This window comes from Pristis pectinata, chromosome 27, assembly GCF_009764475.1.
Source record: "Pristis pectinata isolate sPriPec2 chromosome 27, sPriPec2.1.pri, whole genome shotgun sequence".
Lineage (NCBI taxonomy): Eukaryota > Metazoa > Chordata > Chondrichthyes > Rhinopristiformes > Pristidae > Pristis > Pristis pectinata.
In genome coordinates, this window is record NC_067431.1 from 13,985,064 (window position 1) to 14,006,780 (window position 21,717).

The window sequence follows — 21,717 nt, forward strand, 5'->3', positions numbered from 1 at the left end:
TGTTGGGGAGGCCACATTGTGAACAGTAAAGATCAATACTCATGCTCCTTAGCACCTGATCTTCTTAACCTATCTCTATATAGTCTTTTGTTTTGCACCACACTCCACCCCTCAGCTTTGCTTTGAAAACTGTTGGCGCCGGGAGCGTCGGACACTTACGGACTACCCCCAGAACACTCTATGCAAAGATGCATTTCACCGTGTGTTTCGATGTACGTGTAACTAATAAAGATATCTTATCTTATCTTATCCAATGCTACTTAACTGGCTGAGTTCTTCCTGAATTACTGTTGTTTCAGATTCCAGCATATGCAGTTTTATTTAATTTCCATCTGTGGAAAGCGAAACAGTTAATGTTTCAGGTCGAATACCCTTCATCAGAACTGAGTTCTTATGACCTGCTGAGTTTTTCCAGCATTTTCTGTTTTCTATTTCTAAACCCCAATGTTGACTCAGTTTTGTAGATCTCTGGACTTATGCTGCAGACCAAGTTATATGAAATGTAATCTCATTTTTTTGTATGCATAGTCGTGAATTCATATAGGATAGAGGAAAGGACATTGGCCATTGAGCTTGTTCCACCATTTTCTTAGATCATGGCTAACTTGTACATCAACTCCATTTGTCTGCCTTTGGTCTATATCCCATGATATCCTTATTTACCAAAAATATATGCATTTCAGTTTAACCCAGCTGGCTGCTTTATTGATTCATTGTTTGCATATACCTTGATTAAACCACACTTAGTGCATTATGCACAGATCTGGTCTCTGTATTATGAAAAGGAATGAACAGGAACTGGAGAAGAAGGATAAATACAGAATAGAAGGATTATACTCATTTGGAAAATAATGAATAGGAAAGGCCTGGAACTTTATTTTCCTCTAGAAGGAGAAGACTAGGTGTGAACTAATAAATCTGTTTCAGGTGAAGGGATTGTGGAGATCCGAGCTCTATTCCATAACTTGAGATGTACACTAATAAATCCAAAAAGGAAATCCATACAAACCTTTTTTACTTGGAGATGAATAAGAATGTGAAATTCTTTAAATCAAAGAGCAGCTAGCATTAATATATATTTACAGGGAAGCCAGATAAACATGTGATAGAGAAAGAAATAGGAAGATATGATGAAGTGAGGTGAAGGTAGGTGGGAAAAACTGTGGAGCATAAACATTACCACAGTCCAGTTGGTTCAAATGAGTTACTGCTGTGTTATGAAAAATACGTAATTGAAATTATTTCTGCTTTTACCAACAGTTTTACTGTTGGCCTTAAAATCCAATCACAGGAAAGGAAAATATAAAGACATTTCCCACATCAGTGTCACAAGATATAAACTTCTCAGAGTGCATGAGGAAAGCACAGTTATAGTCCAGTACCTCATGAAATCAGCTATTTTGTTCAGTTTCTTTAAAGTAGATCTTACTTAGGTAAAAAGAAAGGAACAAATACCTCTCCTGGAGCCTGATCCCATGCCAAGTAGTGAGACTCTGCGTTGTATACTCCAACATCCACAGCTTGTAAAACAGCATCATATTCAGAAATACTAGTAACACCAGGCTGAAGAAAACAAGATTGTTAAAGTCATCATTAAGGGAGGGACTAAGGATCTCATGGTATAGAAAAAGTACAATGTCCAATGCTATATCTGTTTATTGATTGGTTATAGTGCAGAGGAAACCAGATTAAATATGGGTATAATACAAAAATTACATTGGAATATCAGTCCCTCAAGTAGTTTGATTAGTTTCAGCTATGCAATTTCATTTGTTTCCACTGCTTCATTTTCAATACTGAGCTTTTCAATCTTAATAGTTAATGTGTGTAAATGAGTTTTCAAAATCATACTTGTTAAATTTTGTAGAAAACAATGTTTCCTCAATAGTATAAACAAATGTTATTCTTTCTTGCCAAACATGCATCCAGTAACCACCATCCCTGGCACTAACTCCTCAGCAGGGGTATGGTTTCATGGGCATCGATGACGCAAACATTTAGTTACATTCATGCATGAATCTCAACAATAACTTAAATCTGGAATTGAATCAGAGAGCTTTCTAAGCTTTTTAACTAATATACTCTCTTGATAAGTTACTGAGCCACTGGAGGACTCAAATCCTAATTGTTGGTGATAAAATTAAATCCTGCAATTGCATTATTGCAAGTATGTCAGATCATTATACATATCCTAACTCCAGTCCTCTCAATTTGGGAACCATTGCTTCCTTTGGGAAATTGTGCAGATCACTCTGCTATCTAAAAAGATATGAAAGAGAAAGCAGGAAATTGTAAATCAACCAAGGGAATTATAGATCAGTCAGGAAATCACTGAATTCCCTAAGGATGACTAAAGACCTGGAAAGTGTTCTGCTGAACAGAGAAAATCAGCATGGATTTGTAAGGAAAGGGTATAACTGATGAACCTCATTGAACTTTTTGAAGAGAGAGAAATTAGTGGACAGAGGAATATAACTTATATGTCAATGGGTGACTAGTTGTGTTCTACAAGTCTCTCTGTTGGGACCTCAACTATTCACCCTATTTGCTGACCACTTGAATGATGGGATAGAAAGTCAGATCTCCAAGTTTGCTAATGACACCAAAAGAGGCAGAGCTGCAAACAGCGTAGTTGGAAGCACTGCATTACCATGAGATATTTAACAAGTCAAACAAATGGGCAAAACTGTTGAATATCCATCTGAATATAGACTAAATGGAAGGTGATCCATTTTGAACTTGAAAAGAATAAAAGAGTAACTTTTAAATGATGAAAACTAAGAGTGACAGTCCAATGAAAATTAGGGGCCCAGTCACTTAGGCTATTTAAAATTTATGGACTGCCACAGAAAATAACATTCAGAGATTGCATGCTTTTCTATCCAGGGAAATGGAATACTAGTGGCTAGGAGTTATGTTATAGTTTTCCGAAGCCTGGTGTACAGTTCGCTGTTCTACACACTAAATTTCAGGAAGGGAATAGGTGCAGACTTATGACTTTTACAAACTAAGGCTGCATTCCTTAGAAGCTAAAAGTTAACAAGATGATTTGACTGATGTTTTCAAGAAAAGAAAGGAATCCAATGGAGCAGACAGAAACTATTTCTGCTGATTCTAGGTTTGGTAGCAGTGACTAAAAATAGAAAAAGGACTGAAGTTAAGGAACAAAAACAGTAACAAGTAGTTTTTATTTTCCTTTCAATAAATAGAAATTGATGTTTGGTCATGTTAATCTTAAGTGTGTGATGGCTTTTTGTTAACCAAAATTGTTATGACAATGAGGCAGAAGTGGATACCTTGAATTATGTCATAAGTAAACCATGACCACATTCAAAGCCAAAACAGACACGCAGGACTAAATAATCTGGTCCTCTCCCTATATTCCTACTCCATAATGGCAAATATATTTGATTTAAATTTTAACAGGCACTTTTACCACTGTTCCAGCACTGAAATTATTATGTATTTGCCATACTTCAAAAGCCACTGCACTTCAAAGTAATCATTCAACATCAAGTGTTTTTTGAGACTTTTCTGGGAAATCTGTTAAGACCTTCTATAAACACATCTTTCTTACTCTACAGTTGCTCGACATTGATGAGCAGGCTGAGAGGACCATGGTTATTTTCCTGTTAACCTGGTCTCCAAGGTGCCTGGTTTGCACTGGATGAGGTAGATTGTTGTTAGAGGAAATTAGATGGGTTTCTTGTTCCGTATCATTAGATATTCCACTGGAAATGTTCCACAGAGAGCGAATTACATTGAACAAGTCTAATCCATTGAAACTTATAGTCATGGCTCACATATGAATGATAGAAAATTGGGTAAGATACTGGAAGGCAACTGCAAACCATGCAATGGTATGCCAACAATGGAGTTAATTAATTGAACAGGTTAACAGACGAAAGGATGGAAAGAAACAGAGGATTGAGGAACGCTGTGGCTTTAGGATCAATCTCCCATTCTACTATCCAGAATTAAGATAACACCAAATTGAGCAACACTGAAACAAAAAAGGGAACCATTAAAGAATATCAAGTTACCTTCATTTCAAACAAAATGAATGATCTTGATGTAAATGAGTACATTTCCATGAGCAAGTCATGCAATAGTAAATAGAATAACGATCCACAGATTGGCTTTAGGTATTATTAGCTAACAATTTTTGGTGAAATAAATGAGGCTTTTTTGAATTATCCTGTTGATGATGCCGGTATGGAACTCTCCGCTTTCTCTGCTTGAACTGCAACATGTTTACACATAACAGTATAGAGAGCCTGAATTAGCCATTGAGGCTACAAATATAATCAAAATGTAAAACTGCAGTGTTTCTTCAAAATAAAAAAGTGAGTAATATCTGCTGCATTTTGAGTTTTTTCAGTAACATACTTGCAGCTAAAATTTCAGGAAACAGCCTGTCCAGTAACTCCACACCCTTTCAACCTGTTCTTTGAATTGGATTCTTGGCTTCTTCTAAGCTGAAATTAATTCCAGTGAGTTTTAAGTGCTCTATCCAAATGAGTTTGATATTTGCCCTTTTGTTAAGCAGCTATCTAATAGAAAGCACAACTTAAGAGACTATGAAATAACCGTATTTGTACCTTAAGCAGATCCTAAAGAGAGCAGCAAACAGAAGAGGAAAATAGCGATCAGAAAGGGAAGTTTCTCTATACATCCAGCACATTGATTAGATCGATTACTGATGCTTGTTATTTCAAATGGAGAAGCTCACCTCCTTCATTTACTTACAACATGCCAATCAGAACAGTCAATCTTATAAACAGTATACCCAGCTGATATCAAAATAAACCAATTGTAACCATGAAAATTTGACAAAATATAAACATATACATAATAATTTCAGCTGCATAAGCTGTGCTTTTGACTGTAAATGGCCCAGAATAATACAAGTTCTAAATATCTCTATACACTGCTAAATATAATAATTAGTCAAGCTTTGAAATGGTCTTGAGCAGCTTCAACCCTTCAAGAAAAAAATTACTAGCAGTTCATGCACTACCCATGTTTATTCTGTAAGATGACAATTATTCAATGCAAAGGAGTCCCGAAGTTCCACATTCACAATGTAGCCCGCATTCACAAGGAATACAAGTTGGAAATAAGGATATATCTTTGTAGACCCGCTCTGACCCATTTTCCCATGTTGGGCTGCCAATATATAGTGAATGCTGTGTGGTAGAATTGTCTATTAAAAGTATCTTGCACTTTTAAAAAGAACCCAAAATTTCCTGGAGGATTGTGACTACAGTTTTAATTGTTGCCTTTCTAGGTCACAGAAGTTGCTTTGCATTATGAGAACACGAATTGCTAAAATTAAAAGGAAGCTTATATCAGTGATACTGGCTCTGAAAAGAGAAACAAACACACAGCAATTTCTTGAAACCAACCAGGAGGATGATGGCAGGCTGTGGTTTTTGCAAGGCTACCAGTGTAGCAGCAGAAATTGTCCAGAAGCTTATGCCAATTTTGAAATCCCAGATATAACTTCCTTACTAAAAATTTCAAGATTATTCACATACTAATATGAACAAGTGAATTCAGAATCAGAATCGGCTATAAATTAAAATGGTCAATGAATTTGGATATACTTAAGGTCGCTTATAAATTGTTATATGTTCCAAGCAAATTTTGAATCTATATATGGCAGAATTTAACCATTATCCACACAAAGGTACAGAAACCTTAAATGATCTTTTTCACTATTATATGCTATAGGTTTAAGTGTGATATTTACAACAAAGCTCATTCATTCCCAACCAGAGGTTATCCTCATGTTATTATAAAACAACTTCTGTTACTGCTTTTAATCCAACTATTCCTCAAGACCAGTTAAGAGATCCCAGCCACAAATCACCCATAATTTGAATTTATGCCAATTTTCAGTCAAAGTAGGAATGCACCCACTAAACAACAATAATGACACCTGATTTGGTGCCTCTCATTGTATGGAGTTATAGAAAAGGAAAATGATAACTATCACATCACCACCAAGCTTCCTGGCATCTTTTGAAGATTTTATTGCTTTCCTCTCAATGGAAAAGGAATGTCTTCCAGCATGGAGATTGATCAAATTCTCAACTCTTAAACTGAGCACACACAGAGTTCATGTGCAATATTTCATTGTTTTTTTTTATCATTGACAAAACATTACACTGTTTCCTAATTTCTCTCTTTACATCTTATTAAGTTTTTAAGTTTTACTTACAGCATGGTAACAGGCCCTTCCAGCCCAACAAGTCCGCGCCGCCCATTTTAAACCCAAATTAACCTACCCGTACGTCTTTGCAATGTGGGAGGAAACCGGAGCACCCGGAGGAAACCCACGCAGACATGGGAGAATGTACAAACTCCTTACAGACAGCAACGGGAATTGAACCCCGATTGCTGGTGCTGTAATAGCGTCGCGTTAACCGCTAAGCTACCGTGCCGCCATCATGTGATGACGAATTTATGCCTTTCTCATCAATGCCTACTCACAGCCTACAGGATACAAATTTCCCCCGTTCGCCTTATCAGAACTTTTCAGAATATTGAGCAATAGCAATTAAGGATCCAGAGAGCCAAAATTATGTTAATCATTCATCAGTTTCAACAAATTAACGATTGCATGTTGCGTGCACTCCATGGGGTTGAGATAGATGTTAATGCCACTTCAACTCTAAGAAGCAGTGCAGTTACATTGGTTTGGTAATCCAGAAGGCTGGACTAATGGTCCGGAGACAACAGCCAAAATACCATCAGAGCAATTTAAATTCAATTTAATAAATGTTCAATAAACATTAAGGATTAGCATCAATAATGGTGAGCTTAAAACCAGAGTGTCATAGAGATCCATTTGGCTCACAAAGGAACCTGCTGTCCTTGCCATATCTGGTTTACATGCAACTCTAGACTCACAGCATGGGTTGATCTTTAACTGCCCTCTGAAGTGGACTTGCAATCCATTTAGTTCAAGGGAAATTAGAGATGGGCAGTAAATACTGATCTTACCAGCAACATCCACATTAAATGAATAAATGCAGATAAAATAAAATCAAGGGAATCTTGATTTTAGAAGTGTACACATTTGGTACCTTTCTAAAAAATGCTTCCATTCAACTAAAAAAATCCCTGGATATCCTACCAAAAGGTTTTATGGGCTGTCATACACCTCAGGAAATAGTACAATAGTACAATAAAATGGCCAGCAAAAGCATCTTATAAAGATGTTACCTACACAAAGGTGATGATGAGCAATAACTTGGAAACACTGTAAAGCTGAATTCCTCCTGGAATTTCTTCAGGGATGTGTTTTGTCTGAGTGGAACCTGAGGGAAAATAAAAGCCAGAAAATGATATTTTGGATATCTGTATCAGACAATTGGTATTGGTATATTATTGTCACTCGTACCGAGGTACAGTGAAAAATTTGTCTTGCATACCGATGGTGAAGGTCAATTCATTACACAGTGCAGTTACATTGAGTTAGTACAAAGTCCATTGATGTAGTACAGGTAAAAACAATAACAGTAACAATACAGAGAAAGTGCAGTGCAGTAAGGTGCAAGGTCACATTTTTGAATGTCATAATAACCTGATTAGATTTTCCTATATAATAACTTGGTTGGTACCTCATTGCAGACATAAAGTACGAAAATTTAATGCAACAAAACCCCATAGCTAAAACAATGGATCAAACCATGCTGGAAAACATAACAGCAACTACATCCACAGCTATTAAGTGCAAAATTAATGCAAGGTCAGCAGATGAAGAGATATCACATGAATTGAAAAAAAACCTTGCTAATTGACTTGTATTGTTTGCCATTTGCTTCACTCAAATGGCATCTGACCTATTATTTTAAGAACTTACTGAATTTGGACAGAAACTGGCCTGTTAAGTTTGATGTTAAGGTTTATAATCAATACTTTAACCCATCTTTTAATGTCATAATATTTACTCCTGTAATTCTGAACATGTGTCCAGCCCACAAACTGTCTTATTCTTGCAAGTAATACATTGCTGTTGAGATACTGAAAATTTCAAGTTAGTTATTTTTTCACATTATCTTTTCCCCTGAATCCAACCTTCTTCAAAATTCATTTTCCGAAATGTGGGTATCACTGGCAAGGCCAACATTTATGATCCATCCGGCTTAAGAAGATGGTAGTGAACTACTTTCTTGAACCACTACAGCCCTTCTGGTGAAAGCACAGGCACAAAGCTATTTCCTTCGTGTCAGTTTGACTCCAGTTAATGCACACTAATTCAACCTTCTACTCCATTGTTTTTTTAAGACTTACTCAATCCTTAATACTCCCAGGTCAAGAACAAACAAAACCTGTTAGCATCACACCCAACATCATGTCGTCATCTGTTAGCATTTCCAATAACTTACTGAAATAACAAAATTGGAGTTAAAGAGTGAGAAAAAAATGGAGTTAAAGGGTGAGAAAAGAGTTTAACTGCAGCAAGATTTGTTCCAAAGGATTTTGATGTAGGGAAAAGTCTACAGATATTTTTGAGATGAGGAAATCCCTTTAAAAAAAACTCACAGGAAATATATAAAGAGAACAAATCATTTATGGAAATAGCAGTTGTCATAGGATTAATAACTCTTAATTTATTTTAGATATATCAGCACTGTATGCCCATTACTTTAATCTATTTAAAACTGTACATACTGGATCCTTCTATATTTACTATAGAGGTTTTATTTGCATATAGTTGGATGTGATTTAACAATTCTGTGATCCAGAAGGAACAGTGGAGGACTGTATCGTGTCAAATCATACAGACAGAATTCTTCAGTAATTAAGTTATGCTCGTAATTTTTTGTGGCATTGCACATAATTCCTTCCAGCCAGAGGAGTAAAAATAAACAACTTGTTGTTTGTGAAAAATGTCATCCTTTCCACCACATTTATTCCAGGTGAGAAGGTGTGTAAAACCGAATTCAGAACAAGTAAGGAACTGCAACTGTTCAAGATGGTGGCTCAGCACCACCTTATCAAGAGCAACCACAGATGGATGATAATGTTGCTAGCACATACACATTCCAAAAAAATGACTGACTTATTTGCACACTCTCTATCAGGAAAGCATTTGGAATTACTAGAAGGAAAAATGCAAATCCTTTCAGATCTCAGAATTTGTACAATGAAGCATGAAGCAACAAAATACCTACAGGGTACTTGAGACTCGTTTTCTATTTTCACTTTTACCTGCCACATGTTTAATCCTCTGGCCCACCTCTTCGTCAGTTGGTGTGGTAACGGGACTGGCGGTTTCATCGAGATGCTGGCCTCGCACATGAATGTGAGGTCGTTTTCTCCGCCGAATTGTGGATGATTTGTTGTTTTTGTCTTTTGGAGATTGCCTGTGCAGTTCAGCAGCATATTGTTTCTCTACTTTTGCAAGCTCAATATCTGTGGAAAAAGCAAATTGGGAATGTTTTCAACCCACAGTAAATCAAAGAAAATGGAGGCATTTTGATTAAATATTAGGCTGAATCATGCTGCTCACTATCTGGCAGTTTCATTGAGAAATCCTGGTGTGCTGTATTTGTCCTCCCCTCTAGCACTGGAATCAATTAAGCTCAGGTATAGAGCTTAGAAATGCTGAGCTGTGGGGTTGAATACACCTCACATTGGTCCCATCAGATATAAATCAGCCATGGTTGGTGCATATTCCCCAAACCCATTCTCTTACTTCAATTGGAAAGATTTAATTTTATTTTCCTTAATGTTAAGACCTTTAATTAAGCTCTTGCACTTAAATACATTTAAAGCAAATTTATTACTTATTGTTAATAATTATATATTTCAAAATTATTTAAATCCTTTTGAACTGTTGTTAGCTGTTTCTGATCACCAAAGACATTTAAGAACAGTTTAAATTCCTTGACGGCAGAGAGCTGTCAAGAGATTCTCAGAGTAAGTCGGAGTTCTCAGAATCTGCTGCCAGAGGTCCAGTTGCCACTGGTAAACCACTTTGTTCTGTGAGGCAGCTGTGACAGCAAGGCTTGCTGTATATTTGGACCCGTGGGGATTCAAAACATAAGTGCAGCCACTAAAACAGCAGGCACCAGGTGGCCCATTATGTTATGAAGAGTTGAATTATTAATTACTGTACATTAATTTGAAAAAATAATCAGATTCTGGAAATATGAAATAAGAACAGCACTGGCTGGAAATGCTCTGTTCAGGCAGCATGTCTGGAAAGAGAAACAGAGGTAAGGTTTCAGGTTGAATTAACTTACTGACGTAATCGTCTGCAACCACAACAATAATTTCATATTCCATATCTCCTTAGGACATAGGAGGGCACTTGGCCTATTGAGTCTATGCTAGCTCTCAGAGAATTCCCATTCCTTTACTCATATCCCAGTAACCTATTCCCTCTCACATGCCCATCAACTCTCCACAATGCTCCTGCCACCCATCTACACTAGGGGCAATTCCCAGTAGCCAATTAAATGTCCAGTCTAATTGGCTTTGGGATGTGGAAGGAAACTAGAGCACTGAGAGGAAACCCATGCAATCATATGGAGAACATACAAACTTTACACAGACAGCACCCAGAGTCAGGACTGACCAGCTTTGTATAGATATTCGCGTGTAAAATTAAAGTACATATTAAGTATTGTCAACTCACACTTCAATACAACTGTCCAGGCAATACTGACAGAATGCTTGTGAAACAATTAGCATTCAGGACTATGTTACCAAATATTAACTAGAAGGCCGCACTACAATAGTGTGTTTTGCAGTAAAATTAATTGTTCACTCCTATTCAAATGTTTCTTTCCAAGAACAATGCTTTTCCCCCTCAATGTTTGCTGATGCTTATCTTGGTGCTCACCTTGGTTTTAAAAGTATTATGTGAAGTTCCCACATTTGGTCAACAGTTAGCATTCTTCAAAGGAAACTACACTAGGAGATATGGTGCAGGATCCAGTTTGGCTGTAAAGGCCAAAGCAGTGAAGCCAACACTAATCATGAGAATTACAAGTAAGAAACAGCTAAATAGACAACCAAATAGCAGAATGCCTAAAATTGTATTCTGGTCATAAAACTGGAGAGAAAATTACAAAATCAAAAGACTACTGGACATCTGAAACAAAACAGAAGATACTGGAAATATACAGCAGGTCAATCAGCATCTGTGGGGAGAGAAACAGAGCTCAGCATTTATTGGCCTTTTTGGTTGATGACCTTTCATCAGAAATGAAAATTAAATATTCCTCACCTAAATGTCTGAAGTAGTCATCTAAACCACTCCAGAAATTCTTCTCAATAAACGACTTCACCAACCCCCAAGGCTGTTTCCTATACTTTAGTTCTGTTGATATCCTGGATACAAGAAGTTTACAGTTAATTCATTTAAAAATACATTAACAATTTAGTTATTTTACAAAACCTTACTTTCCTTCCTTTAATAAAGCAATCTCATGGCAAAAATGTGATAAAATTATTTACCTGCCTAAATTCTCAAATATCTGTGTTAATGAATTGGATCTTACCATTGGTAAGATGCAATAAGTTTGTTTGTTCTGTCTATTGCCCACTAAGATAAATCAAATTTGTAATCAGATGACAAAAGAGCCCAATAATTATTTGGAGAGTGTCAATACTTCAAAATGGCAACCTTTCATATGCCTTTGGGTGTATGAAGAGCTGGGAACTATATTTGGACTTCGATAGATACATTTTTGAATGCCTTTCTGCCTTGTTGGCATTTAATGATAGTAGGAGTGCATCTCAGAGTGTCTTCTTAGTTTTATCTGTAGCCATAGAAAGTATCAGGGTTACGGGAGTGGGAAATGGCTGTGCTGCTCATCTAGCAAATTCTACCATTCAATTAGATCAAGGTTGATTTGTACCTTAACTCCATCTACTCACCTTGTTTCTATAATCACTAATACCCAGGATTTATGAAAAATCTATCAATCTCAGTTCTGAAACTGAGAGAACTGCAGAGAGTTCCAAATACCCATTACACTTTTTGCGAATAAGAAGCAGTTATTTTACATTTGATGAAAAGCTAAAGAATATCTTGCAACATTATTACTGAGGGATACCTTTCAGATCCAGGATTAATAAGAATATTAGTAAAGAATCACGTGTTTACTATTTCCTGCATTGGAACATTTGAGAAATACTGATATCTTCTGTATTACCTTTTATTAGTAGTTATTCATAAACGTTTTACTAGTTCTTGATGTGATAGTGTTTCTTGAATTACTCTCCAAAATTTTGAAGACTACATGAGGGCTTACAATATTTATAGGAAGATAAATAAAATGAAACCAGTTCATGTTTGACCTTTGAACTTCCTGTATTACCAAATATTGGGGGTATAATAGTCCAAGTTATTTCTTAGAGAGCAACAGCTCATCCACATGGATGATCTTTGGGACTACAGATAACCCAGAGGTAGGTATTCATTCCCATTCCATTTAGATTTTACTGATCTAAAAAAATGATGCAATGATTAACCACTTTGGCAGTGGGTCTTAAATGATGCTTCCTTGGGGGAAGAAACATAAAAGTATGAATACTGTAACCACAGATACTTCTGCGTCACTTGCCAGATTCAACTGTTGCCGCTGAGTAAAAGTCAATACGTTTCTGTAAAAATGCTACTAAATAAAAAAAACCTACTTACCTCAGCCTGCTTTTATTCTTTGCAACCCGTGTAAGGCTATATCTGTTGATTGTGTAGAAGTAATCATGATATGGAACATCATGAGTGATCACTTCTGCATCGATCACATAACACTCACTCTCCTGGCTGGCTTTGTACAATGTCTGTAATGAAAATAAAATTCAAAGGATACAAATCACATTAATTACAATAGAATGATTGTCAGGGGATAAGCATTTCCAATGGGAACTGCTTGTTCCAAGATTAATCCTCCACAAATTCAAAGCAGTAAGTTATTTAGCTGGGTGAAACCTGAAATTACTGGCTCCCCCTTGGTGTTTGGGGAGTGTGTATACATCTTCCAATGCTCCAAAGTACTTACTGTAATTCAATGTCAATAGCTATCTGCAGTATCATAAAATATGAAGATGTGGTGAGATGTCCAGGAATCAACTACTGAGACACAAGAGAGACTGCAGATGCAGGACATCTGGAGCAACACAGCAGGTCAGGCAGCAGCTATGGAGGGAAATGAACAGTTAACGTTTCGGGACGAGACCCTTCATCAGAACTCCTGATGAAGAGTCTCAGCCTGAAATGTCAACTGTGCATTTCCCTCCATAGATGCTGCCTGACCTGCTGAGTTCCTCCAGCATCTTGCGTGCATTGCTCCAGGAATCAACTATTAAAGTTTAAAATGATGAGGAAGGTTACATTTAGTGCTCACTTCAATGGGGAAGTCTCACCTGGGTCTCAGTGACTGTGGCAGTTTTTGGTGCAAGTGGATTTGAGAGAGCAATAGTGTACAATATCACTCGAGTCTGATTGCCGTTAACTTCCTTCTTCCAGGGATGACTAACCATGTCTGGAGAGAAATAAGATCAGCTTTACTGGACATTCTTCATTTTTCTAGAGTTTTAATCTGGAAAGTATACAGCAGTAACTTTCATTGTGAATAACATATTTAATTTTGTCATAAACAGCTGGGAAATACATATTTGTACCATAAAAGTGAAAAGCGGATTTTTGATAAACTAAGATTTATTTTATACCTTCTGAAAAATTTGTGGATGCATTATTTTTCTATGGTTAAAAACATAGTGCATTTGCAATTTTTGACCAAAAAGCATGACTTGCTTTTCTCATCTTTTAAGTGTCAGTTTTGTGTTAATTTTTCACATTTAATTTCAACCTTAACCATAGTATGTAAATTCATCATACTCTACTATTGTTTCAATTTTGCACCTTCATGTTCTTCTGCCTTCAGTGTAGGAAAAATCCTATGTTCCAACTAACTCTGTTTCTGTGTTTCTCCAATTGCTCTAATATTTGCAATTTAATTATAAATAACGTTAATTCAAAGCCCCATATAGAAGAATGGAATGGATGACTTTAAAGTGGGAATTGAATAATGCTTAAAAGCTGTAATCTAATTATTCCATCTCCTCTGGTTTTACCTGAAGACTATACTTGGTATTGAGTCTTCTGATATAACATCATAAACACTTGAAATTATGTATGAAATAAAAATGTGCTATCACACTTTTGGATGTCACAAGTCAAGTTGTCAAATGCAAATGTTTTAAAGTCAGGGTAAAGAGGAATAAGAAATTTGTATGATAACATATTTTGATACAATCTCTAAACAACAGAATAAAAAATAAGCAGGTTAATGCTCTTAATAAACAGTATCCAAATAACTATTTTTCAAGGGGATGACAAAGGCAGATACGTCAAAATGAAATTTCTGATCTGGAGTTGGGAATTAAGAAGTATCTCAATCTGAAAACTTTCTCTACTAATGACATATTAAATTACAAAACAAGACACAAAAAGATGGATGAACTCAGCGAGTCAGGCAGCATCTAAGGACAGAAATGGACAGATGATGTTTCGGATGAGACAGGAAAGAAAGAGGGGTGATAGCCAGTATAAATAGGTGGAGGAGGGCATGCGGCAAGAGCTGGCAGGTAATCAACAGCCAAAAAAGTCAAATTACTGAGATTTTTTTGTCTCAGTTAGCTCAATAGCAGAATACAATATTGTCTATTAATTGGTAGGATGGTACTGTCTCATGCATTCCAAGCCCCACAAATTACAAAGGGCAAATGGCACAAAAGCTCTGTTTATATTATCAAGCTGTCTTTTAGACAGTAACTTGAATCATTTTTTTTATTTTAAGCATTTTCAGAATACTAAAAAATGTTAACATACAAAATTCATCTTCATTCTCCAAGGGGATATCAAGGTTAGAGTGAAAGAAAACCCATTTCCATCTCTTCTAAATTATATAAAAGAGTACTATTGTTTGGAAATATAGAGTTCCCCAGGTATAATTACACAGGTATAATGAAAACTAGTGTACCAGTGAACCGCCGCTGCTCAAAGAAATCGCGTAGGAACTGGGAGTCAGTGAAGAGCAAATCATATAGCTTGTCCACATTAACATGAAAAACCTCATTAATGTACTGTCGGCCGTTGAGGTCTTCATAGAATGCTTGTACTTCACCTGGTGTGAGGCATGGAGTTAAAAATAAGATTAGACACAAGTTTACTTTGCTTTAGAAACCATATGATGTACAGTTGCCAGGATATTATAATAACTTTGAAAAAGATGAATAATCTTAAATTTTCTTTTATTTGGCCTCGTATCCCAATATGCAGTTATAGTAGTTCAATAATTGTGGACCTATAATGGAAAGCTTCAGATGGTAAGGTCTCCTGTTCTAATAATTCAAACAACCCAGTTGCATGTTTGCTTGTCATATTCCATGTGGTCCGTTCATTACTCAATAGAACAAAAACTGGATGTCTCTGGCTCTCTTGGTTACCTAAGAAATTATTTCCCAACCAGAAGCAATATTAAAGCTGACATAAATTGGATGAGAGAAACTCAAACATGACATTAATTTTTTTTTAATTTATTCATATAATTTTTTTGAAATCTGGGCAAGGAACATTTATCACACGTCCCCAACTGTCCTTGAGAAGGTGGTGATGAGCCTTCCTGAACCACTTCAGACCTTCTGGTGAAGGTTCACCCACAGTACTTTTGGGGAGGGAGTTCTGGGATTTAGACCAGCAATATCAGAGTAATGGCGATATGATCCATGACTTGGTGGTGGTCCCGTGAGTTTGCTATCCTTTTCCTTCTCAGTGGTGCAGGTTGTGGGTTAGGGACTATCCACTTATTATACCATTCTCTTAGGAAAATGAGCAATTAAAGTCACTGACCACATCTCTGCCCAGCAGAGTTAATAATAGTTATCAATAAATACCTATATCCTAAACAATCAACACCAAGTCTTTTCTGGCTTATGTTTAATTTTACACTTCAGAAGTAAAAGGACAATTTGTTTTGAATTCTGTGCTGTCTAATAACTATCCACATGCATCAATTTCTGGTCAACATCACTTTTATAATTTGAACATTTGTGAAAATCTACTCCCATGTTATAATTTAAAGTAGCAATTTCAAAAAAAGACATTTTTGCTCGAATTGATTACCAGTAAATGATCCACATCATGTGTCAACTTTGGGGCTCAGTTTAAATCAGATAGAAACAACCATGCACTACAAAAACAGGTTGAAAATAAAAATAAAATTGCAGTGGCAATGTTGTGCCCATTTCTCTTTTACTTATAACAACCTGCAGGTCACTTGTGAACATAGGGAATTGAAAAAGTAAAACAGCATCACAAATGCAGTAACTTGTTTCATAGCTTTGCTTACATGCAGTAAAATGTCCAGTTTATTTGGAAGAAGGAAATTTCAACCCCATTTAAAATCTTAAAAAATGTGATATAACTACTCATCAACATGATCCTTTGCTTTATTATTATATTCATGATAAAATTGCAACTCTCCACAAGAGCTCCTTTACATTAATTTAGAACAAAAGAAAAATCCTTCCATATCATCTTTTATTTATACCCGAATTGAGAATCCAGTTGGAATAAAATTGTGAAATAAATAGCTAATCAGTAGGGAAAGAGAGAAGGAGGAAGAGGCAGGAAAAGTGCTATAGGTGGAAAGCTTAAGTTTTAAGTGAATAATTCCACACTAGGAGCTAAGTTGTGTGTGTATAACTTAGGGAATGAAGAGATGAATAATAGTGAGGGATGTCTGTCACGTTTTACTGTAGACAGATTAGTCAGCGTGTGCAGCAATTCTAAGGTAAGCTATATGATTCTGAGACTCCTGTTCTGGACGTGAATGATAAATAAATATTTAACTAATTTGGGGATTTTGACAGTAAGAATATGCATTTCTAAATATACTATTAAATTTGAACATTTATTTTAAATTGGGTTGAATTCCCCTTATAGGTATGAAACCTTTAAAGTATTCACAAAACATAAAAAGATGTATTAAGTAATCTTAAAATCTTCAAAAGTTTGTTTATCTTTAAACTCAATGGTTCCATACCTGTCTTCAGTTTTTTAAAATCAGCTGTAGTTAGTCCCACTGAAATGAATGGAGACAGGAAATATGAAAGTGAAAACAGGACAAAATTTTGTAATGAGTGCCATGTTTACTCCAGTCTTATCACATCTTCCAACTGTACTTTGTGTTCATAGTCGTGATTCCATTTGTTAGAGTTTGGTGGGGCAAGTATTCTAGAATTTATTTATGTGCACACTTCTGAGATAATAAAAATTAACAAGGGTGCTTCTGAATATTTTATAAAATTTTAAAAAAACAAAACACATTTTTGAAGATGCCTGCTGTGCTCTATTTTACATGCAAAATTTCACTAATTTGTAAAAAATCTGACTGCTCTTTTCTATTCCAAGGTGAGAGGGCTTTGCCCCCATGCAGTTTTAAAGCAGATCAAGCTGGATAAAATTATGCAAAACATGCCTTGGCTAATTTAAAATAACTCCCACAAAGTTCACATTTTCAGCATGATAGTCGATCAATATGACATGATCAATATTGCATGATCAGTTTCATTGGACATCATATTTACTAATGGTTGAAATCTCATTCTAATCATAGACCTTCCACACCCTCCAGTTGGCTCTGAGGTGATGTAAAACCTACCGAGATATGTTGAAAGTAATAGAAGATTCACAGGTGTAATGACATACCCTCATCATGTGTTTCTGAGGAGTCACTCAGCTCTGTTGGAATGTCCTCATTATCATTGAAGTCCAGAGATGGAGAGTTCACAGACAAACTGATCTCATTCTTGTCAATGACCTGAAGAGCTGCTATTTCACCTTCTAGCTGACAATCAACTTCGTCTTCTGCTGTAAGACCATCAAACTACAACAGAAATAAAAGAAATTCAGTTTGCAAACAGTAGTTCTAAAACTCTTCTGTGAAATTTTAACAAATTACAAGATGTGGATCTGTTTGGGATTATCATTTCATTCCCCAATTACACTTCAATAAGGTCTTAGTTCTTTAATGGTATCCTTAAAATCTAAGTTTGTTGATTTTTTTCCTTAATGAAAATAACCTCAAGTTGATGAATTCTTTAGTTTCTACGATTCCACAAATCCCACATGGGATTAAAATAATTATTTTTAATAAATATTGGATTGTGGCCATATGGGAGCAAGATTTAAATTCTGAGCAAGATTTTTTTTTGTTCTCAGTCCACCTCCAATAAATTGGTTAAATGTCATTGCTAAGGACAAAAGATAGACATTAAAGTGAGAAGATTTAATGTAACACCAATAAATAGAAAATCTAATATTAACTATTAAATCTTAAGCTACAATGTTAGTCTAAAGTGGTTCAACTAAGGTTCCTGAGGTGAAATGGGTTATCACTGAAGGACCTTATATAATTATCCTCAGTGCAAGAGATGGTAAGAGGGAAGGAGAGAAGAAAGCAGATAACTAAAGGAAGATATAGGAACTACATAAAACAGATCCTCAGTCCCTTCCAAAAGAGTCAAGAACAGCAGCTGAACATGTTAAACTTGCAATAATTACTAGCTTAAAGGGGCACTCTTGTTTTCTTGGAAAGATTTTCTAAAAGTTTTAAGATCACCAAGCAGAGCATCATTAAAATGCCATCACAATTGAAAATGGGGATCAGTTCAATATATTACAAATTTAGTTTGCCTTCGCTTTTAAAACTACCTTCAAGAGAAGTCTGTTGGTTTTATTTGTTACATCTGATCACTGATCCAATTGCACAATCACATACTGACTACTTGCATGACAATGACATTTATGTATTTTAAAATTCAAAATAAAATTAAATGTTTCAGCAAAGCTAGTGCAGTAGCCAGCTTATTTTTAAATGTCCTTCTTCTTCTTTAAAGATTTACTTTTAAACAACATTTAAAGTACAGTTCCAAGAGTATTTTTTTGGTCTCTCAGACTAGTGGCAAATGTAGAAAATGATTGCTGGTGGTTTGTATAACCACAAGAATATCTCAGATGAGTTTGATTCTATATTTATCAGGCATCCATAAAGATATATTTTCCTGCAAGAATCTTTAGGTATCCAAAAGTACATGAAATTTAATTGATGTTCCTTTGCTAGCCTGGACATAAGACAACTGATTGTAGTGTCCCAACTACCATTCTGACTGAGATTGTTTAACTCAACATGATCTAGAAATAAAAGCTTGAATTTTGAGGACAGTCATCTGCAAGATTTGAAAAAGCATCTGAAAGTATCCTGAAGGCTAATTATTTGTGTGCCATTTTCTATTACTTCTTATTTATCATATTTATCAGTCTGACATGTCTGAATTAAGGTAAGGATTGTACTTAAGACTAAATTGTTTTGACAATGGGAAGGCCAATGGGAAATGCACTTTTGGAAAAGTCAGGCATGAGGAGTGCATTTTGTGGGGCACAGTTTTGGAATTCATATGCTGCTAGTGATCTGATAGACAAAAAAATAATCATTTTTCACATTCTTCTAGTTTTGCATTGCTCCTTCTATGCAGTTTGCATCAAGTGAGGCACTGGAGTTTGTTTCATTAAATTTAAATATATGGATTATTTAAAAAATATTTATCCTCTAATTCCAGTTCTTTAAATATGTTTTCCTCAAATTAATGTTGATTTTACTATTTCAGAAGCTCTGAAAAAACTGGAAAAGTATTTTTTTTAACTTATGAATTGCATTGTTACTACTTGGTTTTAATTAACTGATTTTCTGGTAGTGAATTGAAAATATCCGAGTTATTCACATACTGAGGCAGGAGCCTCATTGCTCCCTGTAGAGGTTAGTGTGCTGTTCGTGACTGATTTCTTGTGCATCTGAGGACTGGCATCCGTCTTTACTTCTATGCTGCTTTTAGATGAGTTATCATTCACCTCTACTTCTTCTACTGGGATCTCCTCACAAAACCTGTCAGGCACAAAATGCACAACACGTTAGAAAAATATTCATATATATTTCACTACAACTAAGACAAATTTTCCATTCTGTTACTGTCTGTATACAGCATTGTGCATTGTAAGAACCTTACATCAGTTAAATTCCTGATTGGAACATTATCCTGCTTGAAATAAAAACACAAGGAATAGAAACAGAAGGCCTTTTGGCCCCTCACACCTCTTCCATCATTCAATAAAACTATGGCTGATCTTTTATGTGTCACTTTCTTGCACTTATTTCCTTTAGATATTCTTTATTGATTCCAGTCTTGAATATACAAAACGAATAAACCTCTACAGCCCTCTTACATAGAGAATTCCAAAGATTCACCATCCTCTGACTGAAGAAATTTCTTTTCCTTTCTGTCCTAAATGTCTGATCTCTTTTTTGGGATCACTAGTTTCAGAAATTCTAACCAGCATCAGCTCCACATAATCCTGACAAGCTTTTGTTTGTTTCAATGAGATCAATTCTCATTCTTCTAAATGCCAGAGAGCAGAAGTCCAGATGTTTTAATCTCTCTCCAAAAGATAAGCCCACCATGCCTGGAAACAACCTGATGAATCTTCACTGCACTCTATCTTTCCTTAGGTGGGGAGACCAGGCCTTGTACACAACATTCCAAGCACAGTCTCACCAGGGCCCTATCTAATTGGAGAAAGATGACTCATGTTTTCAAATACTCCTGTAATGTCTCTTTCGTAATTGCTTGCTCTACCTGCATGTGAACTTTCAGTGATTCATGTACAAGGACACCTAGGTCCCTCAGAAAACTAACATCTTCCAGCCTCCATTTAAGAAAACACCCAACTTCTTTTTTCTGCTCAAATGAATGGCCTAACAATTTACCACATTATATTCATTCTGCCATGTTCTTGCCCATTCAGTTAACCTGTCCATATCCTCCTGCAGCTTCCTCGATGCTTTATAGTTTTGTATCATCAGTAAACTTGGATACATTATGCTTCATATACTCATCTAAATCATTATATAGATTGTGATCAGGTAGGGTCCCAGCACTGATCACAATCTCTCAATCTGAAAATGACCCATTTATTCTTACTCTGTCTGTTAACCAATTCTCATTTCCTGTCAGCATATTGTCCCTGTATCAGGCACTCTAAATGTTCTGAAATATCTTCTATTGTGGTACTTTATCAAAGGCCTTTTGAAAGTCTAAATACGTCACAGCCACTTCACCCTTACCTACTTTGCTAGTTACAACTGTAAAAACCTCTAACAGATTTTTCAAATGAGGTATCCCTTTGAAACTCTGCCCAATCCTATTATTATTTTCTTGGTGTCTTATCATTTCCTTAATAATAGAATCTTTCTTTTTACTGATAAAATAAATTAACATCATCAGTAATGTTATTTGTAACCTTTGTTGAGGAGTATACCCATTCTGAAGGTGCTACTTCAGTAGGATCTGTTATCTAAATAGCTTTACCCTCAAATTTCAAAATATGCTTATTCTAATCTTCAAAAATATCAGAGCATTTGAATTTTCCATATTAATAAAAATTTGCAACTTTCACAGATATCCTTTCTTCCCGATTCATTAATGTCCTTGATCAATTCTCAAGTACAACTACTCATTGTCATTAACTATCAGATACCCTGATTTGTCTAAACCTGTATACCACTCTAATGCTGATCTTCTGATGGATATGTACTGTTATGGATTAGGTTGCTATTTGGTGAATGTCCC

At 35.8% G+C, this 21,717-nt stretch overlaps 1 protein-coding gene across 9 annotated transcripts in view; it reads right to left on the reverse strand.

Annotated features, from left to right (window-relative positions):
• LOC127583617 (protein Aster-B-like) overlaps positions 1-21,717 on the reverse strand; it is a 305,877-nt gene that overhangs the window by 11,303 nt on the left and 272,857 nt on the right. For 6 of the 9 annotated variants that reach the window (XM_052039780.1, XM_052039776.1, XM_052039778.1 and 3 more), the window contains exons 10-20: positions 19,820-19,976; positions 17,744-17,921; positions 17,079-17,117; positions 15,015-15,158; positions 13,396-13,514; positions 12,671-12,813; positions 11,252-11,355; positions 9,226-9,429; positions 7,238-7,328; positions 4,602-4,613; positions 1,456-1,563 (exon numbers count right to left, since the gene is read on the reverse strand). In XM_052039780.1, coding sequence (XP_051895740.1) covers positions 1,456-1,563; positions 4,602-4,613; positions 7,238-7,328; positions 9,226-9,429; positions 11,252-11,355; positions 12,671-12,813; positions 13,396-13,514; positions 15,015-15,158; positions 17,079-17,117; positions 17,744-17,921; positions 19,820-19,976 — 1,299 coding nt within the window. The remainder of the gene's footprint in view (positions 1-1,455; positions 1,564-4,601; positions 4,614-7,237; positions 7,329-9,225; positions 9,430-11,251; positions 11,356-12,670; positions 12,814-13,395; positions 13,515-15,014; positions 15,159-17,078; positions 17,118-17,743; positions 17,922-19,819; positions 19,977-21,717) is intronic. The other 3 variants (XM_052039773.1, XM_052039772.1, XM_052039774.1) reach the window with 2 other exon arrangements.